This window comes from Taudactylus pleione, unplaced genomic scaffold (genome assembly GCF_031769625.1).
Source record: "Taudactylus pleione unplaced genomic scaffold, aTauple2 ptg000265l, whole genome shotgun sequence".
NCBI lineage: Eukaryota > Metazoa > Chordata > Amphibia > Anura > Myobatrachidae > Taudactylus > Taudactylus pleione.
The window spans coordinates 11,035,818-11,059,567 of NW_028284667.1; the positions used below are offsets into that span (position 1 = coordinate 11,035,818).

The 23,750-nt window shown below is 42.3% G+C and overlaps 2 protein-coding genes across 2 annotated transcripts in view; one reads left to right on the top strand and one right to left on the bottom strand.

Annotated features, from left to right (window-relative positions):
• AMELX (amelogenin X-linked) overlaps positions 1 to 16,179 on the bottom strand; it is a 129,739-nt gene extending 113,560 nt beyond the window's left edge. The window contains exons 1-5 of the mRNA XM_088481180.1: positions 16,134 to 16,179; positions 12,562 to 12,641; positions 9,850 to 9,897; positions 7,521 to 7,565; positions 6,613 to 7,014 (exon numbers count right to left, since the gene is read on the bottom strand). Coding sequence (XP_088337306.1) covers positions 6,613 to 7,014; positions 7,521 to 7,565; positions 9,850 to 9,897; positions 12,562 to 12,641; positions 16,134 to 16,161 — 603 coding nt within the window. The 5' untranslated portion in view covers positions 16,162 to 16,179. The remainder of the gene's footprint in view (positions 1 to 6,612; positions 7,015 to 7,520; positions 7,566 to 9,849; positions 9,898 to 12,561; positions 12,642 to 16,133) is intronic.
• The window catches only part of ARHGAP6 (Rho GTPase activating protein 6), a 295,952-nt gene that overhangs the window by 121,883 nt on the left and 150,319 nt on the right, over positions 1 to 23,750 (top strand). The window lies entirely within an intron of this gene.

Below are 23,750 nucleotides of genomic sequence, written 5' to 3' on the forward strand. Positions count from 1 at the left end.
CGATGTGTTCGGAGTGAAGTGACCACATTAACAGTCACTTCACTCCTCTATTGGGTTCCCCGCAGCACTACTGCCGGTAAGTTGTGCAAACTGTAGTCCATAGACTACAGCAGCTAACGCCATCTTCCGATGGCATTAGCCACTGTAACTTTGTAAATCTGACTTTTTCGCAGTCCCCATAGAAAATGGCAGCATTTAAGCTGATAAAGCAATAGTATGGCTGAGGACTGCATACAGCTCGCACTTAAAATGCACATGATTTTTACAGATGAGATGGTCTTTGCATGCAGCACCCCCCGAACCGCAGCCTGATTGATGGGGGTGGTGGGCAATGCCCCGTTTTCTGGGAGTGCTGAGGCCAGGATCTGCGTCTTAAGAAGTCTCGCAGATGATCCAATGACACGGCGCTCGGATCTGCAATGCCGGTAATAGGCGTATTTTTCCCTCAGACACTTCCTGTGGCATTAGCATATTAGTTGTACGGTTTTGTAGAGCTGCTTCTCTGCTACTATCCAATACCATACAACTCTGAATCATGCCCCCTGCTAGCTATACTATGCTGCACGTGCATTTGTAAACAAATAAAGATAGTCAGGGGTTTTGTTGTAAAAAGTTACCACTACGGTCTATTACATACAGTATGTTTGAATAAAGTAAAAAAAAAAATTTACAAAGTTGGACATTTCCTTTAAGCAACATATCTGCTAATTATCTGAATTTTTTCAAACCAGTAATATCCATGTGTCTTATATTGATGTACTATTACCTTTGGAAAGATCAAAGCATTATTCTGAAGCAATAGACTGAACTAAAGTCAATAGAACATTTGCACCATATGAGGTAGATTTATACATTCCTGGAAAGCATGAATTTCAGTTTTAGAATATATTTTAGATAGATGATTTCCACCAAAAAGATACAATATGTAATACAGTGCATTTTAGTCTTATATTTATAGAAACCCAACATTTTCATCCTTTATGCACTGGTTGAAGGGTAAACACCAGAAAATCTAGTAAAGAAAAGTGTGGAACATGAGCATTAGATAAAGTCTGTCCGAAGTAAAGGAAATCTTGTACTCTACCCTCCCTTTTAGCAATGCATCCAAGGCATGTCCTATATACAGCTCAAGTTACCTGAATGCAGCAGGCAACATTAAAATGGACACAGCTTAATAAATACTTGGAAAGTGTGTGTTTACAGCAGGGGAGTATTTATAATGGGTGCAAGGTGCCCACACCGCACACCCTGCACCCATACTTGTCATACTTACCTTTCTGCAGATTCCGGCATGCTGCTCTGCAGCGCCAGACCAGCACTGCAGAGCAGCAAGAAATCACTTGAAAAATGGCGGAGGCCATTTTCCCGGTGACTCACGCATGCGTAGAAAAGATGTCCCCGGGTATAAGGTGCAGGTGCCATTTTCCCGGAGACCCGCACATGCGCAGTAGATTTTGGCATGAAGCCAGAATCTACTGCTCTGACAGAGAGGAGGGGATCCAAATGGAGGCTGCACACAGGCCCCCTCCTCTCTTAAAACTCCCCTGGTTTACACGTCTATGCACTTACATTGTTTTTTGTTTATCCACAATAAAGCATACTTGTCTACTGACCTGGAAAGACCGATTAGGCTCTGGAAAATCAGGTGGTGCTTCTAGCCCCCAGGAAGAGTGGACAAGTCTCCCGACTGTAGTCAACTGCCTGCACCCCCCCTGCCCCACCCCCCTGCTGGCATCCATTCCCCCCACTGGCATCTACTCCCCTCTTGCATAAATGGGCGGTCTGGAAGAGCAGAAAACAAGTTCACACTGAATCGCGTCATCGTGATCCCGCCCCTGATGCACAATATCGGTAATCTTGGCATTGTGTGGCAGGCCGCGATGATCTGATTGCACAGTTCCGCTCCCCTCCTTGCCCCCAAACTTGCAGCATGCTCCCTCCCCTCTATGCTGAGCTGGCTGACTCCTCCCGGAGGAGACAGCCAGATTGTCGGCAAATATGGATTATAGGGTGTTTACCAAGCTATAAGCATTGAACACCTTATTTCAATGAACATGTGCACAATCCCTGAGGGTTTTAAAAAAGATGAATGAGGTATTTCTCTGCATATGTGTGTTTTTATGCATACAGGTAGCAGATGACCTATTGCTACCTACTTTCCATATCAGCATGAAATATATGGAAAGCAATTGTCATTGCCAAGTAATAATAATTGCACAAAACATCCTCATCCATCTTTCTTTTTATCATTAATAATAATCTAGATTTTTCAGTGGTTTTGATAAATAACATTTCGCTGACTTACAAAATAATGATCCTTGGGCCTGATTCAGGTTGGATCGCAATGCTGCATTCGCACGCAACCGGCCGCTGCGAAAATATGATTTTGAATGCATTTGCACTGCTGTCTCAGCACAAGATGCAGATGCCCAGCACTACATAATGCCGCCCCTTACACACTTCTCACATCCGTACTAATGTACAAGTATGCAAAATCATCGGTAACATCGGAGCTGCACGCACACTTGTGGTTGACATGACCCTGCCGCAGAAGTTGCTAAACTTCTTGCACGCACGAAATTTTCTGGCTACTTATGGGCTCGCTGTGAATAATTTATGCACGCCCCTGCAACAGCGTTCAAACGCACTGACACACCTGCCTTCGCATGATCACCCCCCGTTCACCATCCACAAATGCCACTTCCTGTTAATCACTTAATAATGGGTCTGCGTACTGCCTGCAATCGCATTCCTGATCGCTGCGCCTGGTTCACGCACGCGCACTGCATCTTATACGCACGTGCAGATTGCAAACATTGGCATTATGCGTGGGAATGCAGCATTGCGATCCAACCTGAATCAGGCACATTGTTTCTAAGACAGCCAGGTTAATAGCAAAAAGTGTATACAGTGTTCACTCTAGGTCTGGTGCCAAACCTAGAAAGGGGCAATGCTGCGCGCCAAAAGTGGGCGTAGTCACGAGAAAAGGTGGCAAAGATGCACACCCTTTCCATCACACTTGGGGATGTGCCCTACACTTATGGACATGCCAGATTGCCCCAAACCTCTCCAGTCTCTGTGAATTGATGCCAGGCGCACCAGTGATGATCGCTGCACTGCTGTTTTTCCCACCCATGGAACACGGCGGCCGGTAGGTGGGGATGGCACTCGCCATTTTGTTTTAGCAGGGTGCTGCCAAACGGACAGGGCACATTCTGCCCTTGAAATCAGGCAGGGCACGGCGCCCTGCTAAACAGCCTAGCGGGAACGCTAGTTTAGCGCGGATGGGTCATACACCCTGTTTCCCTTTGTTTAGCTCAATATCTCATAGGCCAGAAAATGAAAGCTGAAACTCCAGTTGTGACAAAGACCCAGGAATAGGTAGCATACCATTGGCTTATCTAGAATAGGGCAGGTGTATGGTGCACACGGGCCCCTGGGTCCAGAGGCCCACGCCACACACCCTGCACCAATATTATATTATACTTACCTCTCCGGAGTCCCGCACTGCAAATTGAAAACACCGGGAAAATGGAGTGGAGCCGGAGATTTGCGCATGCGCAATAGATAAATCTCCAGGAACATAGCATGCGCAGTAGACTCTGGAAGCACAGTAGACTCTAGCTTTGTGCCCGAGAGGAGGGGTTCCGCATAAAGGCTGCACATGGGCCTCCTCCTCTTTTTTCCTCAGTGTTTCACTGAATGCGGGCATTTTTGGGTGAACGAGGTGGAGGAAGGGGGGTTGGTGGGCAAATCGGTTGCAGAGCTTATTTTGTCCTTATTTCGAGTTTCTAAATGTTAGGCATTATGGGGCTCTGCAACTCTTCCTGTGCGACAGGAAGAAAATGTTTTCCATTCATGCTCGGCATCACTGTGGGAGTTCGACTATGTCATTCTAATATGCTCATGTGACACCAGCCTTGTGCTGAGCTGCTTTATTCACTCATGAAGCCAAGTCTTGCTTCGTAAAAGGCCCATTTATTTTGCTCAGCAGTTGACCTCACACATACTGATCCAGTTTCGCCGGTCAGATTTTTGGGCTGACCCAATAAAAGGCAATCACAATTTCACATCTTCTGATGGCTATAGGACAATTCAAAATAGCGAAATTGCCCTTCCCGCAGTCACATATACAGACAACTAAGGCCACAAAAGCAATGGTATGTGATATGCATGTTTTAGCTTTAGTATACAATTTTCATTCAAAATGCATTTGCTATGATTTTACTTATGTTTTTACTGTGGAGTTGTTACACCCAGGGCCGTAGCTAGGGTAGTGCGGCTGGTGCCATCGCACAGGGCACCACAGGGCAGGGGGCGCTGTTTGGGCCTGTCAAATTTCTGTTAATTATCATTCTTGCTTGTAGCTTCCTCTTATTTCATCCCCAGCATCTCATGGCCTCCCCTATCCCCTTCCCTGGCCCTTCCCCATGAGGCCATTCCCCTTTTTTGGGTGCATTATGTCCCTTTGAAAAATGAGGGGGGTGCCAATGCTCTTTCTGGCACAGGGCACCAAAAAGTCTAGTTATGGCTCTGGTTACACCAAACCTTCGACTCCGACTACACTATGGACCAACTCCTTCATAAATGGCAAATGCGTAGAGTGCCCACTTCTGCCAAAAAGTAAATGATTGCTTATTAGTTACTGGAGAAGATACAGTAATGCAATATGAAAAATGCAATTATTAGTTACTGGAGAAGATATGACAGTAATGCAATATGAAAAATGCAATTATTAGTTACTGGAGAAGATATGACAGTAATGCAATATGATAAATGCCATACATGATTTTACTGTCATCTAGTAACTAATGTACAATGATGCTAATCATCTCCCCTGCTGTACCAGCATTATTAGTACTTTTCACTTTTTGAAGCTGGAGCCAACACATTACCACCAACTCCGAATCCTCTCAAAATTGTCTGAGTCCACATGGCTGGTTTTTTACGAGCTTGTCAGAGGTCATTGTAGAGCTACTTATTCCTGCAGCAAATGCATAGAAATGGAACAAGTAACATTGAAAAAGCATTAACACAACATAACTGAATTAAAATAAAACTGCAAATGGGTTATTGGTAACATTAGTAACAGTTATTTCTAGTGTCATATATGTTTCCATGTATTATCAAACTTGTTAATGAACCTGAAACCGTACTTATCTTACTTATAGCAAACCATACATTCTCCATTGTCTACATATTTTAATTCAGCACTGCAAAGTAATTTAAACACACAACAAATGTATTTCTGTAAATTGATTTTAATTTTTTTCTTCTCTTTTTTTTTTTTTTTCAATGCAGTTTAAATAAATGGCTAAAAAAACAAATCTTGTTGAAAACCATGTTAGGACTGGGACTTGGTGGCTGTGAGACATTGTTTTGTTTTTTTTCTTTTCATTTCCATTGGAGTCTAATCCTAAAAATAAATGAGAAAAACTTAGAGGGAGATTTGTACAGCTGCAGGCCATTTGAAATTCCACAAGATAAACAGGGACTGGTTTACTTATTTAAATAATCTAAGCAAAAACAATCTTTATAAATAACAAATCAAAGGCATAAATCTTTGGATTGTGAGAGAATCGTGCACATTTTTGCATTGTCCAGCAGGTATGCAATACTATATCAAACTATTTTATATACATGACATTCAGAATTCACTTAGTCTTTGTGCTACAGTACAGTATATCATTAATATTATACTTTTTTTTATTTATTTATTCATTAAGTATCTTGTATAGAAATAGGAATGATTTGCTTTTATATTGGTATGATTCATATATAAAGAAATACATATACTGTTATCACTTTGGCGTATGCAACTAAAAGGGGGTCTCCAATGCACAACTACACACTATTTTTATCATTTGTAGATATTTTACCTAATATAAACATAATAATCTTATCTTCCAAAGGCCACATCATGATTTACAGGGCATCCTGATAATGTGGGAAGCCCATAGAGTTCCTGTCATGTGTAGGAGCTTGCTTTACATTTATGGATAACGGTTTCCTGTGCTTGTTTAATTAGCATGCTATTTTGAGTCACATAAAACATAAACATATGCTGTCCAGTATTGTGCTCCTTATTTAGTGGGATCTGATCTGTCATTTGAAATGGAATTTGTTACATCTGCGTTTTGCCAAAACTATTCTATTTTTCTATTCTGATTATTATTTTTTGTTGCTCTCTTACTTTGTGTTATGCCTTATTCTACGCTCTCTGTTCTAAAATAATTAGATAAGTCTGATCATAACAAAAAATAATAAACAAAAGTATGGGTTATAAAATATCTGTGTAACTGCACATTAATACATGTTTCCCAATGGCTTTGGCTGACATTTTTCATGTCTAGTTTGGTTATTTGAGAATTGAATGGCTCGGAGGCTTTGCACATTTCGATGGCCTTCCTGTAATAAGCTTGAAAAATTCCATTACCATATTAGTCAGGTCACATTATGAGCCTTCCCTTCTGAGATGAATACATTAAACAAGTAATCTATTGTAATAGGTCTTAATATTTACATACCAATCATTAGAATATGATTGCACTGTTTAGCTATAGAAAGCTATCTGGAAACCATGCTTGCTGCTTATAATTAAGTGATTCTTACCAGCTCCTCTTGCTTTGTTTTGCTTGCTGGTTGCCATGGATCATGTGGCCTTTCTTCCACAAGTGGAGGCTGTTGTTGGATTGGGAAGAGAGGCTGACCGGGTTGGTTTGAAACATCTGGTTTTGGTGGTTCAATTGGTTGAGTGTTTGCTGGGAATTGACTTTCAGCGTTTGCCCAGTAGGTAGGGTTTAATTGGTGGGTTTGTGGGGGTGAAAGGGGGATAGTTGGATGATGGGGATGTACAGGAACCATGGGCTGGTGAGGTAAAAGCATAGGTTGGTGTGTTGGCACTTTTGGTATTGCATGTGGAAATGGTAGCTGTTGTCGGGGCATTATTGGTGGCAAGGGAATCATTGTATTCTGCAGCCATCCAGACATGGGCTCATAGCCATAAGAGGGGTACTGCAAAAGTAGAATATCTATTAGTACAATTGAAGTTTGTCTGTTCCATTCAGAAGATAAATGTCCTTCACTAGAGACTGATATTTATCTGCTTCTAATGACATCAGCACAACGGGAGCTGTCATATATTTACAACTATAACCTAAAAAGATAATCTTTAGGACATACTGGTCCTTAATTGTAGAAAAAATATAAAGAAATGGGCATTCCTCAATGCTGTTCATTGGTTTTATTTCTGTGAAATGCTCCCCCACTCCAAGTCACTGACTTGAATCAATAACTCCCCTGCTAGCTGCACTGTGAATTAAATAACTGGAACTTTAATATGTAGTTTTATTGTTTTTTGTGTTTCATTCCACTCTAAGGAAACACTTCATAATATCTGAGAGGTATTAGGATTTGTGCATACAGTAACTGCTATATATCTAATTACACATACCTATTTAGAAATAGTTTTGTCTAGTATTCAGAACTATATGTACACAGGCATATATAGCATATCTCACCTGATGCTTCATCATGGATTGGTACCATTTTAATGGTGTTAATATCTAAAAGAAAGACCACATAATACTAAGCTACAGATATGTCTGTTGTAAAGCATGCTTTTCCTACAATAGTCATGTAATGGTTAAGTAATGCTTGTGAGTCCTGATCCAGAATTGGCTACCATTTACCCAGAACGTTTGGTATACAAATCCAGCTTGCTGTGTTACCAGGAGGCCTATTACACATTGACAAGATTGCAAAATGTATCTGGCTGGACTGATATGCGATAGGTAGCACCTATCATTGTGTATCAATGACTATTTCCCTATAGAACATAAGTTTGCAAGCAGGGCCCTCTTCCCTCTATGTCTGTCTGTTATTACCCAGTCTTGTTTTATTACAGTTTGTTCCCAATTGTAAAGCAGAATGGAATATGCTAGCGCTATATAAGTAACTGATAATAAAGTTTATAACTGTCTGTATTGAATGAAATGTAACCATTAAGTTGATCACACTAGTATTTTCTTTCCAAACATTGGACAAATGGATTGTTGTTTTCTTTATATATAATCAAGAATAGTTTCTAAAATATGTGTAAAATGTCAGTACAGATTTGTCCACATACATCTAGCCTTCTTGCGCATTAAACAGCCCTTCTAGTCACGCCACGTTGTGGCGTGACACGGTAGCGTCAGTCTGTTTGTGTGCGACTTTTTACCTTCAAATGTGTCTTATTCGCACATTGGTGTAAATAGAACGCACAATCAGCTTCTGCCGATTAAAACATGTGTCATGCCTATGTTCTGTGTGCGACTGCGGGTGTATCTGCATGCAAAATGCTACGTTACAGTGTCAGCGTCTGTGACACTATAACGTAGTGTTTAGCATGCAGATACACCCGCAGACGCACACAGAACATAGAAAATGATTGTGCGTTCTATTTACACCAATGTGCGAATAAGACACATTTGAAGGTAAAAGTAGCACAAAAAGACGTTCTGCACTACCGAGTCACACGGCACTCACACGTTGTGTCACGCGACTTGCAGCACACAGAGGATAGATGTATGTGTATTTATAGAAAAAACTTTTACCTTTACCCTAGAATAGACTATAACCACATACCCACTTTGTGAGGTTACTAGCCTTTTAACACTTAGAAACAGGTTGGAAAACGGAAACCTTTGTTCCAGTGGCATTATTACCACTGGCGATTTTAAGGGGCCCATACATCTGTGACCGATTGCTGCAATTACAAGTTATACCGAAATCTGGGTCGGGAAATCGGGAAAATTCAACATGTTGAACAATATCAATTCCCCTATCTCAACCTGAAAAGTTGTTGTCTAGGGGAAAAGTTGTTGCCTATTCATCAACACTAAAATAATGTTTTTAAGGACATTTTCCTTAAATAACGTTATTTTGGTATTCATGTAGCCACTTAGCACAGGAGATATCTGTGATATCTCCTTGCTAAGTTCCCCTGCGTTAATTTCCAGACTCCCCATACATTAGTATGGGGATGTGGAAATTGTGCTATTCATCAAATTCCGAAAACTATAAATTTTCGGAATTTGATGCAGTTACTATTCGCCACTGTGAGGTGGCGAATAGCAGGTGAAACTTACCTGTATCCGCATGTGCAGGTCCCCCGACAAGTCCCTCTGGCGCTCTGCTCCGTCCTCAGGCTCTGGAAGCTGGTCGGACATGTGTGCCCCCCAGCAGAGCACAAGAAAGTTTAGACAAAAAAAAAAAAAAGTTTTTTTTTTTTCTAATCTGTCATGTGGTCTGCTGGGAAACCATATGACAGACCAGCAGGACGGAGCCGGAGGCTGCTGCGCGGACAGGTAAGTCGGGGGTGGGGGGAGATGAGCGTAGGGGGGAGGGGGGGTACACAAACTTAACGCATCTGTAGGCAGTGCTGCGCATGCGCTGGTTTTACAGATGTAACAGCGCATGCGCAGCACTGTTTCCAGATGCGATAAGGTAGTGTAGGCAGGGAAAAGTATCTATTTCCCGAAAAGCTGTCATCGCAAAAATGACAGCTTTTCGGAATAGATACTTATGGAGAGGTGGAATGATGAATTCCATCTATAATTAGGTAGAACTCCATGCGAGTTCTAAAGCTAGTTATCTCCAGAGAATTTTTAGGTTTAATGAATAGGCCCCTAGGTATGGTTTGGATGAATCGGGGATGTGGATGTGGCTTAAATTGAACTCAATATATTAAAACTGTTGACCGCTTTATAGCATGTTAAGCATCTCAGGATCACCTTTTTTGCCAAGTTACATATGTGTTATGCAGAAGCAGAAAGAAAGGAATATAAATAATTTTTTTTTTACTACCTCATAACTTAAGTTGACATATCCTGGATGCTGGGGATGAGGAGGAAGCTGCAAATTGAAATATATAGATTTCACATTAGTAATATAGAAAATTCTGAGTCCATCATATACATTTTCCCCTAATTGTTAATGCCTTCCTGTGACATCTTGCTATTTATCATGTGGTCATTGTACTCCATGTATGGATCATTCAAGGGTAGCATAAAGCAATTCCCCACTATCCCACTCAGGATGATAACACATAAAAGTTGTCCACTGTTGAGCATTCCATAGTTTATGCCCTGTGAATCTGTTACTGCACCTGTTACTGGTGTATGCAGCAGTGAATGGTGGTTCCAAGGGTTAGAGGAGATGGTTAACGGGCAGCGGTACGCACACCCTGGGAATGTGGCTATACACCAGTGGTGATGTGGCCATGTCCACTGTCCCTATTACATAATTCTGAAATGTTGGGAGGTATGCAATTCACTACGAACCTGTGCCTCATCTTTCAGTTGTGTCAATATCACCTAGTGAATTGGTAATCTGCCTTTTCCTAAATATTGGCTCCTCTTACAAAATAGTTTCCTACATTGGTTGTAATGGTGGTACTTTAAAGGTTTGAAAAACAATGGGTGTTGAAAAAGTACGCTTAATAAAAGGGCAGTAAAACTTTGTACTTTGACTTTAACACGACAGCTCTAGAAGTGCTTTCATTAGTGCATCTCAAAGCTTTCCTGCAGCATATTTCACTATTGGGGGATTGCAATTGTGCGCAAATTTGTTAAGCTCCTGGATTGAGTGCCTGGAGCCATTGGACGCGCTGTAAACCTGCCACTTGGATTTCTGCTGCACCCTCATAAGGTGCAAGCACAAACCCGACTTAACTAGTGCCACAATGCTAGTTGCCGGCTTACCGTGTGTGCTAACAGCGTCATGCTCAGTACTTAAGTTGGAAAATGCTGTTTACTGTGACTAATTCTTGGCCATTAGTCACGGTAAACTGCATCTCCCAACTTAAGTGCCGGAAGCAATGCGGACAATTGAATATCTCTGGGCACTCATTCCCAGAGCTAATCAAACTCGCGTTCAATTGAATTCCTCCCCCATATGCTTAATCAACGCTGGGACTGAACATTATATTTTACGAAGTGTTATTGCTTTTAAATCCTATTTGCAATTTCAAAATTTACACAAAGGAAAACAAAGCAATAGAAAGTCTGTGGGTACATGTACAACTGCATACATTATTTTATCATATGGACTATCATTTGTACAAGAATCATCTTATTATTTATTTATATGGCGCCACGTGTTCTGCATCACCTCACAAAGTACATAAACAAATAAGTGACTTACGGTGCATACACACAGTCAGATTTCTTATCAGATATGAACGATAACGATTGTAAAAATCGTTCATATCTTTGACTTGTAGGGCATACATCGACCAACGATGTGCGTTCCCGCATGTCAGATAATGATATCTGACCGACTGTGTTTGCAGACAGATTTGGACGATTTCATTCGTTTTAATACTGTCAGAAATCGTTCATCGTTCATGAAATCGTTGGTCAAATCGTTCTTCGTTGATCTAGCAAGTCTGACCGTGTGTATCCACCATTACAGTACAATACAATGCAGGACAAGGACAAGTCTTATATATATATATTGCTGCATTAGTGATCATAACACTCAAATAAGCAACAGGGCGTAAGCAACCAAGTGTTAGATGCCCGAGTGAGGAGTAGATGACAGTATAAGTAAGGAGAAGCACAAGAGGGTAGAGGGCCCTGCTTGTGAGAGCATACATTCCAAAGGGGCAGACAAACAAGTGTGACACAGATGGGTTGGACAGGGAGGAAGCAACAAGTAGCAGCAGGTTAGGATGAGAGGTGAAAGACTTTGATTAAGTAGTGGGTCTTGAGAGCCAGTTTGAAGATTTGTAGAGAGGTGGAGAGTCTTATGGGAAGAGGGAGAGAGTTCCAGAGGTAGGGAGCAACACAGGCAAAGTCTTGGAGGCGAGAGTGGGAGGAAGTAGTCAGTTGGCAGGAGAGGCGACGTGCATTTGTTGAGTGAAAAAGGTGGATGGGAGTGTGAAGGGAGATGAGGTCAGAGATGTAAATGGGAGAGGAATGAGATCTAAAAGAAGCAATGAGTACAGCCTCCAGGAGGGGGCAGCCAGGTGGGAGGTGTTGCCGCAATCACGTCAGCCCTGCCTCCTGCTATATAAAGCTGCTATTCGCTGCCTTGTAAAGGGTAAAGCCCAAATAAGTACAAAGTGTTACACAACAGTGTGCCATGTAAAAGAGGTTTGTTTTGAACACCTTCAGATCTTCCTAAAAACACTGCATTTTGGAGGAAGTGCGCAGCATCTGGGAGGCTGGCCGTACTCTCAGTGGAGTCCATGAGTCTCCCGCACATTCCGGGATTGTAGGTAAGTATGACGTACTGTGGTTTTAGCCATTGATTTTATAGACTAATGTCTTTGCAACTAGTCTGTAAACTAACAAATCTGCAGACATAATAACCTTGTGTGTGCCCATTTTATATTATCCATGTATTTTTGAGCATATTACAAAAGATTTATCCAATTTTGCTTTGTATTGTATATGTGAATAAAATAAATCACAGAATGTAAACTACATATAATGGTATTTGTCTTTTGTCATATCTGATAACATGGGTATATATCCCTCATACAGATGGTGCATATAGATTGCTAGAACTCACTGGCAGGCACAAAGCAGCTCCTAGAAGTGAACTGAGCATAATCCAAGATGTCATAATGTCACGTGGCGCTTTCTGTATACCTGCAGGTGTAACACACACAAAGGCAAATAGTAACTTTAATCTGGAAAAAAAATCTATTTATCAAAGACAAAGTTACATTTCAAGATACATTTGTGCAATGTTTTCTTATTTAGTATATTTTATATCCCTATTCTGTCAGTACTTTTCCAAAGTGATGCTTGTTAAAGGAATTAATAAGAATAATCTTTACACTTGTACCACAGTGGTAGATGTCAATCTGTTTCCCAAGAATGTATTCATTGTTCACAGCAAGCAGAACCCATTTAGGTCCAGGGGCACCAGTAGGAGGTGGGTGCAGTACATTGTATGGGTCTCGGAAACTGTGTAGGTGCTTAGTCTTGCCAATAAGCTGCAGCCTTGCGCCCAGGCTTATGGTGCGACCATGCCTTATAGTCAGTGTGCATTGGCTTGGTCTGATCTGCAATAGTACCAGGGCCCCAGAATAGTAGTAGCCATTTAAAAAAGTGCAAAAGCGTAATGCAAGTACATTTTGTGATGTCAAGTATCAGCTTTTGCACAGATGCTTCTAATTTCTGTGAGTGCATTATTGAATGAAGGTACTAGGAGGATCTGGCAAAAAAATGCAAACAAAAGGTTTAATTTAAATGGATGGGATTATATAAAGAGATTTTGGGCGGTGGAGAAGGCTCACTTAGGAAGGCGTTCACATATTTTAAGAGTGGGCTTACAGCCTTTTTCTACAACATTTTCTAGACACATTTTGAGAAATGTTGAAAAAGCCTTTAAACACACACGTAATTTATGTAATAAAGTCACCAGTCTCGCTTATGATTCACATTAATCATACTTGAAAAGAGAGGGCCTGATTGAGCTTGGCACGCAAGCTCAATCAGCATATAGCGCATGGTTCAGAGCTTGTATGTACATCTTTGAGCAACTACAGGCGATTAAGGGCCGTATTCAATTAGGCGCGAAAAGCCCGTTTCTGTGGAAAAGTTTCGCCGGTGACATCCTGTCGCCAGGCGAAAACTTATCCCCGTATTCAATTCCAAAGACTTTTCGCCGATGCGGAAAGTCAATGCATTGGAATAGGCGAAAAAGATTCGCCTATGTAAGCTGTCGAAAAAAAGTGCAGAATTGGGGTTTTGGGGTGCAAACTTGTGGGAACCCCCTGCACCCTTGGGACAGCCCCCCTAAGGTAAACTGTGTCAAAAAAAGTTCAAAAATACTTAAGAACACCCCAAACAAGTACTTTGAAAAAGTTGGCTAAAAAGTTGAGGGACAAACTTAAAAACTAGCGGAATAGACTCGAGGGGGGTCCCCAAGTATGCCCCAGGTGTTTTTAAGTTTGCAGGTGGATTTTTTTACTTTTTTTTAAACTTCACTTTAGCAATTTTAAAATATGCTTGCACCCATTTTCATGTACCCCAAATTTGCTGGAGCTACTTATTTTTCCCCCCAAAAAAATGCTATTCTTCACTAGTTTTGCAAAGACACTAGTTAGCAGCTATTGAGAGCATTTAAGTACTCCAAATACCTTCAGCAGGGCTATTCGGGGGTATCTATAGTGTTTCCCAATGTCAGTGCATCTTTTGGGGGGTGTCAGGCGGATTTCCCCAAATCTGACAGCACTTTTTGCCAGGTATGAATTTGCTGGGTTCCGTTTTCGGCGATTTCCAATTGAATACGGGGATAAGCGGGAACGAGCGCAATACTTTCAGCCATGGAAAACCAGCGATGTCGGCGAAAATTCCGGCATGCGAAAAGTATGGGACGTTTCATACCTAATTGAATACGGCCCTTAGAGTCATACACATCTCAGACGCAACTTCATACCCAGGGCCATTGGGAGCTGACACAGACCTGTGACCTGGGTGTGTAGACAAATCTGGAAGTCGTGGCCATGCATCCTCCATTTAAAAAAAAATGCTATATTTTGCAGTGCCATACGCTGCAATGATGAATCTCAGTGGCGCCGCAAAGGCTCAGCAGCTGACCCGAGCCCCCGCTGGGACCCCCCATCAAGCCAGAGTCCAGGTAATCAGTATCCACCCCCCTCTCTTGGAGCACCTGTCCATGCCTTAGTGACTGTAACTGGACGGCAGCTGGGCATTCATACACAAGTGTTCCATGAGTGTGTAGAGAGAGTAGTATCAGAGGCGAGTGTATGCAGAGATCTATTTGATTACAGATGTGTCTCTTGCACCAATGACCGGGCTGAGGAAGGCCTGCAACGATAGTGATGACGGCTTCGCAAGTGGATGCAGCCAACTCCTGTTATAGGTAGAGATGCATCTTTATTTCCGAGCATGCAATACAGACGCTGATGCTGGAAAATCGCATGCAGATCTGAATTGGGCACTGATTACTTTCAAAGATGACGATGGCCAATTTTATAGTTCTGCATGATAAATATACATAGATTTTAATAAAGCCAAGTCATTAAACAGCACAGATTATTAGAACTAGACCCCTTTAGTAAAGTCACATAATTACATCCTGGATTGCCTTGAAATGCCTGTTCGGTATAATAGGCAAAAACTAATGTGCATTAAAAAGCACAAAAGAATCACATTTGCTTATTGTTTCCATTCCTATGCAGTGCTCAGGAAACACCTGTACATCTCCTCATGTGTCCGTGTTAGCAAGTGCAGGTTGTGTCAGTCCTTGAGGCAGGCATGTGGAATAGAGAGGGCAGTGAAGTATGTTGGAGAAAGTAACGTGTTGAGGTGAAATATAAACAAAGTTATCACTCATGGGCACGTGCTACTGCTGTGTGTTCCAGTGCTATGATACCAAACTGCATATTTCCTGTAGTCAGCCAACTGCAGCTGATAACACAGAATATTTGGAGAAAAGGGCGAGTTCCTTCTGAGCGTATATATTGCTAGAGACATAGCAGGAACGATCAACATTTAGCACATATGCTGATGGACAATTGCTTTGTGAAAGAACCACACAGTATGGTTTATTTATGCATTTGGGTGCTAAAGTTACAATGAATCACAGCAGCCAATCTGCAATTAGTTTTTTCTCTGTCTAGTGCAAATCCGATAATGACAGCAAGATTCGAATTGTTTGCTGCTGTTTAGTGCTAATTTGGAACCTAATTCTTTGTTAAGAATTGAGTAATATTGTGTAAATGCTGAAATTGATTCTTGTATGTGACTGATACCTATGAAAAAAAGCAGAGGGGGAGATGTTCAGGCAAACTAGGAAATAATCAGTGGTGACGCCCAGCATTTTTGTGCCAGTTTGGGCGCCATAGTATTTAATGCTGATGTGCAGAAAATCCACGCAGAACTCGGCTTCTAGGGCACATTGGCTGCAGCCACTAGAAGTCAGGAAAGACCGGAGCACTAGCAGCAGAAGTAGCTTCATATTGGAAGAGCTCTCTGCTCATACTTGCCGGGATTCTCCCGAAAATCGGGTGGCGCTCCCAGCCACCTGAAAAAGTGGGCAAGTCTCCTGGCTGGCCGCCACCCGCCCGCATACCCCTGCATTACCCCCCCCCCTTCACACACACTCACCCCTACAGCATGGGGTAATCTTGGCCATGCCCCCTGCTTTGCAGGGCCACTATGACAAAGTTGCGCAGTCACACCCACGCACCGCCCCTAATGCCAGGTAATGTTTTTGGCCATGCCCCCATATGCCGTTTGGGGGAAGCCAGAATGTCTAAGTTTGTCTCTGCTATAGCCGTCCGGGTTGGCAGTCCCAGAGGGAGAAAACACCTCCCCCGGGGACTGACAGTCCGGCTTGTGATTAGCAAAAGAAAAGGTTTCCATGTGATACCTGCCAGTGCACAGACTGGGGGCTTAACGAGGGTGATGTTTTGCTGGCGGAGCTGCAGCCCTTAGGTAAAATCCACCACTGGAATTTATCCCTTTTTAATTTTTTAAAGAGGTCAAATAGTTTTTAGATATTGAAACAGCTTGAGCTGTTGTTAACACCATGCTTTTGTAATCTCTGGGAATTTCAGGGAAACTCACAAATTTTGTGGAGTTCTCCTGCCAACTTCTCCAGCAAGGTCAGTCGGCATGGTGATGTGATTTGCTGCAAATTGTGTTATTGCGACCTATTATACTCCCCTTTACACAACACTATAATAATTCATGGCACTCCGTCCCCGTATCTCCAATCTGGGTTTCTCCCTCTGATATCTCCTACAGGGGATCGTTAACAGTTATGTATTAGGTACCTAAGCACATACGTGAGGCACCTCAGTTGTAGTTTTACATACTAAAAGCAATGTAAATTATATATTACAATTTACATCTCTGTACATTTTAGCTACACCACAATTTCCTCTACTTTCTCTAGTTGTTGTTAATATATAATATGAACTTTGAACAAGTAATTACATGTGTATATATATATATTTTTTGTGGAATGAGATAGGAAATTGGGGTAGGGGTGGTTCTTCCACCCACTGCATAGGACTCGCACAGGTTCATGCTTAATGGACCCGTAAATTAATGAGTGAGATAGATGTGTACAAGAAGCAGGCACACAAAGACTCATTCACTGCATCAGACAGTGTTTCCACTCCAATATGGCATGTGTGTGTTACCTTATGAGGCCTAAACCAAGTTTATAGTAGGCGTGTCACCATAAGGTCACATTTTCAGATGCATTAAACCGTTTCAGCCTCTCCGTTCCATTGGCCTTGTTGGTTTGTACACACTATGGTCCTGATTCAGAGGTGGACACAGAAGCGGCAGCGACGATTGGTGGTCTCCCGTTTGCAGATTTATACAAATGCCACTACAAAGCTCTTCCCTGGTGTTCATCTGTGCATATGAATGTTAAAGGACTGAGACGCCTGTAGATGCTGTTATACCGCCTGGTACATCTATAGACACCACCATCATTCACACCCTTGGAATGTGCAAGTATATTTTAGTATGGCTCCCAAAGTGAATGATTGAGCTTCTGAGGGCCTGATTCAGAGATGGACGCAGTGCCGATGTTTACGCAGTTGGAGGATTATTGGTTATCTGCACATGCGTAGGAGTCACACTGCGCATGCTTCAATTTCCATTGTCTCTCGCAGTGAGGATTTATTTGCAAAGTGATTGACTGGCACAGATCGTTTGAGTGGCAATTGAAATGCAGACGTGTTGCGACTGTTTTCAGGGCGCCTCAGACAGTGACTGCAATCCTGTACAGCCATGGCCAAAAGTTTTGAGAATGACATAAGTATCGGTTTTCACAAAGTTTGCTGCTTCAATTGACAATTACATTAAGTTTATGCAAAGAGACAATATTAGCAGTGTTGACCCTTCTTTTTCAAGACCTCTGCAATTCGCCCTGGCATGCTGTCAATCAAATTCTGGGCCACATACTGACTGATGGCCACCCATTCTTGCCTAATCAATGCTTGGAGTTTGTCAGAATTTGTGGGTTTTTGTTTGTGCACCCGCCTCTTGAGGATTGACCACAAGTTCCCAATGGGATTAAGGTCTGGGGAGTTTCCTGGCCATGGACCCAAAATTTAGATGTTTTGTTCCCTGAGCCACAGTTATCACTTTGCTGGAAAAGGCATTGTTCATCACCAAACTGTTCTTGGAAGGTTGAGAGAAGTTGCTCTTGGAGGATGTTTCTGTACCATTCTTTATTCATGGCTGTGTTCTTAGGCAAAATTGTGAGTGAGCCCACTCCCTTGGCTGAGAACCAACCCCACACATGAATGGTCTCAGGATGCTAGCAACATATCCACTTCTAAAAAGATGCACTTTAGTAAATATACCCTTTACCATTCACCTAGCCTGTCTGTTATTTGTCTCCTGTCATTGACATGAGGATGCTAACAGACTCAAATTGGAGGCTGTGATGCAAATGTATATCCATTTTCATTAGCATTTATGTGCATGTATGAGTATGAGCATATACAGTGTCAGACAGTTTAGTAAAACTCTACTGATATTATTTTTTTTCTTTCATGCCATAGAGCCCCGCAGGACTTGAGTAAATTTCCATGTTACATGACTGGTTGATTATTCTTTTGTGTGTAAAGAAGAAGGTACATTGACAATGCCTCTAGTTCCTTTTGGTGGCTGTCCAAGCCTCCTTATTGCTATGGGGCATAGTGAATAAAAAGCCTGCTGTTGTCTTGCTTTTGATACAGGTATTTATTTTTTTTCTTTTGAAATAAAAATGTATAAAGATATATTTTTTTTATTTGTGAATGAGTGCATACTGCAGATTTTCTGTATCCGGAATATATTCCACAGCACTAGAAAATGTATAGTCTCAGTGATATTATTTTGTATACTTATGATTGTATTCATCAAAATATAAATAGACTTTTATAATATTGAGTGTAATGCATTATATACAGGGGCATATTTATAATGGGTGCAGCTTGCAGGGTGTGCAGGGCACCGCACACCCTGCACCCATATAACTTACCTCACCGGAGTCCCACGTCGGCTCCGGTGTCTGTGCCTGGAAAAAAACTGGTGGAAAATGTCCGCCGTCGTTTGTGCATGCGCAGTACAGGGAAAATGGCAGCGGTGGCCCTTTTCCCGGTGACCTGTGCATGCGCTATAGACTCTGGGCACACTCTAGTGCCCAGAGTCTATAAGTGCGTTGCTGGCTTTGCACCGCTCAGTGCACAGCCGGACAAAGAGGTGGGGGCCTGTGTCGTAGACTGCACACGGGTCCCCTCCTCTCTAGAAACACCCCTGATTAGATATCACTGTATCATACCAGGGCCACAACTATGGGGGCTTGGGGGGCACGAGCCCTGGGTGCAGAATTGAAGATTAAGGTGCCTTGAGGACAGAGTTTGCGAGCCTCTGGGTTACAGACATGCACATGTTCCTAGCCATGTGATGTTCTTGTGGGGGAACGTAGCTTTGCTCATCATATAATGGAGGTTTTAGGGGACAATAAAAGTACATTTTCTGTTCAGGAGACTTACTAAAATTACTATAATTTCTCTGCCTATAATTTATGTTAGTGTGTGCTGACTCTGTTCCTTCGGTCATGCCTATTGTACAGATTAACATACATCTATCCTCTGTGTGTTACACATAACACATGAGAGCCGTGTGACTCGATAACGCCGAGCATATTTTTGTGTGACTTTTTCCTTTAAAACGCGTCTTATGACGCAAAATGATATGAATAGTATGCACAACACATTTCTGCTGATTATAATATGCGGCATGAATATATTCTGTGTGTAATAGCCTGCGGATTGCAGGCATCGGCGAGTTCCGTGCGAGACTGCCCAATGTTTTAAAGTAGCAGTCATTTAAAAGACAATATCAACCTGGTTTTGCCTTTTAAATGACTGCTACTTTTAAAACATTGGGCAGTCTAGCACGGAACTTGCTGATGCTGCAGTTCGCCATACAGTACTTGCCTACTTTTGAAAAAGCATTTCAGGGAGATTGTGAAAACAACACCAATGAGTGTGCTTTACAGTGGACGTGTACTGCTACATCTGAGAGGCGGGTCATAAACTTGACTTATATCCAATTGTAAACCACCCCCAAAACAGTTACTAAGATCTATTTGTTGATGAAAACACACAGATACTTTTCAGAAAATGCATGTAGCCATAGGGATCTTTGTGCCTTATAATAACCAATGCAGGAAAATTACACTAATGATCCCATTTGGCTGTATATATATCTCTCTTTTTTTATATAACCGCTTCATAATGGGGGTAAGGTGCAATCAGGGAGATTTCTAGGCTCTTCAGGGAGACAGGGAGATTACTACTATTTCAAGGAGTCATCCCGATAATGAGGGAGAGTTGGCAAGTATGCAGTTTGCAGGCTATTACCCTATGAACATAGACAACATTATTTCATTTCATTTCAACGATGTTCACAGATATATCATATCAGCCTTGCAGCACAGCTAATGCCAATATATCTTGCAGATATATTGGTACGTCTGTGTGTACGAGCGACCCGCAAACCGCCCATACAGGGGTGCGGGGACCCGCCAAAGGACTGACATCTCAACTGGGTGGGCAAATTTAAATGAACATCCAGTTGAGATGTCTGCGACATATCGAGCGGCCGATTGGTAAGTGTGTATAGCTTACCAAATTAGCTGATATGTCGGCGTGACGACTGGTCAGTCGTTTCGTCTGGTAAGTGTGTATAGCTTACCAAATCAGCCGATAGGCCTGTGTGACGGCTGGTCGGTCGTTTCGTCTGGTAGGTGTGTACCCAGCATGACTCCAAGATACTTGCTAATTATGTGTTCACTGTATTGGTCAGAGCTGTAAATGATTTGCTGTATATCTTAACTCTTATTGTTACATGTAACCATATGCCCTATAGTTTTATGAGCCAACATATTTTCTGATATATTTAAGCAATTTACAAAATAATTTAACCTTCTATGTACTAATATATTTTTTGCATACTCTAAAATTCTTCAATATATTCATATAATTCCTTACATGTCTTTAAAAAGTATGACAAATTGGAATATGTAAATGTTTTTCTTACCTTAGCCAGCTGTAGGTCATGAGGTTTGCTTAAGATATGACTGATGAATGTGAAGCAATTTAAATCAAGATGTATTTAAGAGCAGCCAATCACCTTTTGCTGGAATTATAACATGTCAGCACTTCTATTAATTTTTTAATGTACAAAATGTTTTAGCATGTTTACTTACGCTTCTCTTCAAATGCCAAGGTATATTATTATAAAGAGTATAATTAGCACAGTCAGCTTTTTTACATCTAGTTATTTTCTCCAATACCAATGTGCAGAAAGACTACGTGAGAATCTTCTAATCTTCTGTACCCAATTAAATGATAATATTCAAGTCAACAGGCTGGCAGTTTCCAAATCTAAAGCAATTGTACTGTATTTGGCAACATGAAACTATAAATGGTTATGTACTTTTCTACACAGTATTTACCAGGTTTATGATAAATGGCTTTTCACAGCTTTTTAAAGAGCCCTTGTTCCCCACCTGCACATCTGTACAGTAGCTGAGCCATTTGCATAATACGTAAAGTAATCTCTGCCATGTTCACTTTATCATAGCCAAATTAGAGAATAATCAAGTAAATATAATACAATCATCCTCATTTATTTATAATACACTATTAATCTGCCACACCAGGTAGTTTGTATAACAAAAACATACCCCAAAAATCATGTCGTATAAAGTAATAGAACTGCTGAACTGAGCGCACCTTGAACAAATTTACAATTTGTCAGGTTGTGGCCTAGGATTGGCCGTTACTCACCTCAGCGCCGGCTTCCCCTGATCCCTCGGGTAGTCAGACGTCAGGTGCGGTGGCGACTGACGCTCTGAGCATTATGCCTGAGAGCCATGTGGACATCCATGAGCTGTGCCGTGCCTTGGTTACTGCGGTTGCCGTCATGGACGCAGCCATGACAGTCTTCATCACCTGACTACCCTTTACCCAATGGTAGCATGGTGGTGGTCAGCTGATGCTGTCCACCAATGATCTGCTACCTCATGGTATAAAGCTAGTCTCCGGCCAGCAGGAAGTTGCCTTTACAACGTTGTCTCTACCTTGTGTATACTTGCAGTCACCTCGTTCCAGGTTCCCTTATAGTGATACCCTCGAGTTACAAGTGTCATCTGCTTGTACTACAGTGCGTCTGAACATCTTGCTTGTGTGCCATACAAGTGTCATTTCCTTGTGCAACAGGGCGTCCGAACATCTTGCCTGTGTGATATACAAGTGTAATTTCCTTGTGCAACAGTGCGTCTGAACACCTTACTTGTGTGCAGTTACAAGTGCCACCTCTCGGTGCAGCAGTGCGTCAAAAACACCTTGCCTGCGTGCAGTTACAAGAACCAACTACTTGTGCAGTAGTACTTCTTTCTGAAGTACGTCTTTGGGTCCATTGTTGTATTGTCTTTATTCCCGTAGGTATTGGATACCTGACCAAAGGGCCGCGACCTGCCTGCTGGGTGCAGCTGAAACCCATATCCTGCTTGGAGGGGTCACTGGTGAATACCTCCCAGCAGGTTAGACTCCGCGGGAAGCAATCAGGAAGCCGACTGCCTAAATACCGGCAGCCGGCTTCCCGACTGTCATATCCCGGCAAGGGTGAAAAACCGGGCGTCTAGATGTAGACGCCCGCATTTCCCCGACGCCGGGAGACCGGCGCCCGGCATCCCGATCGTAGTGCCGCGAGCCGACAGCCGCGGGGGGGAGGGTTAGGTTTAGGGCTCCCGGGGGGACTTAGGGTTAGGCACCCCCCCCGGGTTTAGGCAGCGGGGAAGGGGGTGGTTGGGGTTAGGCACTTGGGGGGGAAGTTAGGGTTAGGCACCCCTAAGGAGGGTTAGGGTTCGGGGGGTTAGGTTAGTAGATACTTACCTATCCACGATCGGGATTTCCAGCGCTGTCGGGCTTCCGCTGCTCGGAACTCTGCTGATGTCTGCCTGCCGCTGACTGGAATCGAACCCATTCATACCCATTCCGACTCCGCGCCTTTGGTCAGGTCTCTCAAACATCCGATACTCGTGGATGAGGAGATCGTATATACAGGCCCCAACCCGGGACCTCAGCTTTCACCCTCTCAGTATGGGATTTCCCGAAGTTAAACGTGACACAATTCCAATCAAAACAGCGTAAATGTGTTATAATGGGACGCTCTAACATAGGCCAAGATCAGTGAGTACGTGTCTGTGCCAGTATTGTGATGCATCTTTTGTACCTAGTATAGGGTAGGTGCAAGTACGCACTGATGGTGACTAGTAGAAGCCTGGGTGTAAATGTATGGGCAGTCACACCTTGAGATACAAACAATTTTGGATATAGTTGAATATACACACATGTTTTATCATGTATGCTGTTTGGGAAAAACATACGATCAATTTATTTGCAACAATACATCAGGCCCATATTGTAAGGATATGTTAATTCTAGATATTGCAATAAATTATTCATTGCATTTAAGGTGATTTCATATAATTGTGCTGGTTACCCTTAATTTAAATTTCTAAAATAATAATAATAATGTAGCTTAATAATAATGTAGCATCTTGTTCTGTATTTCCCAGGATCTCTACCACTAAACTGTGGCCAAAATGAAGTGAACAATTTGTCCTCCTTGTGTGTTGTGTGTTAGATCTCTGATTAGTTTAGCGGTGAAGTAGTGCAGGATGTTTGAGTCTGTTGCATA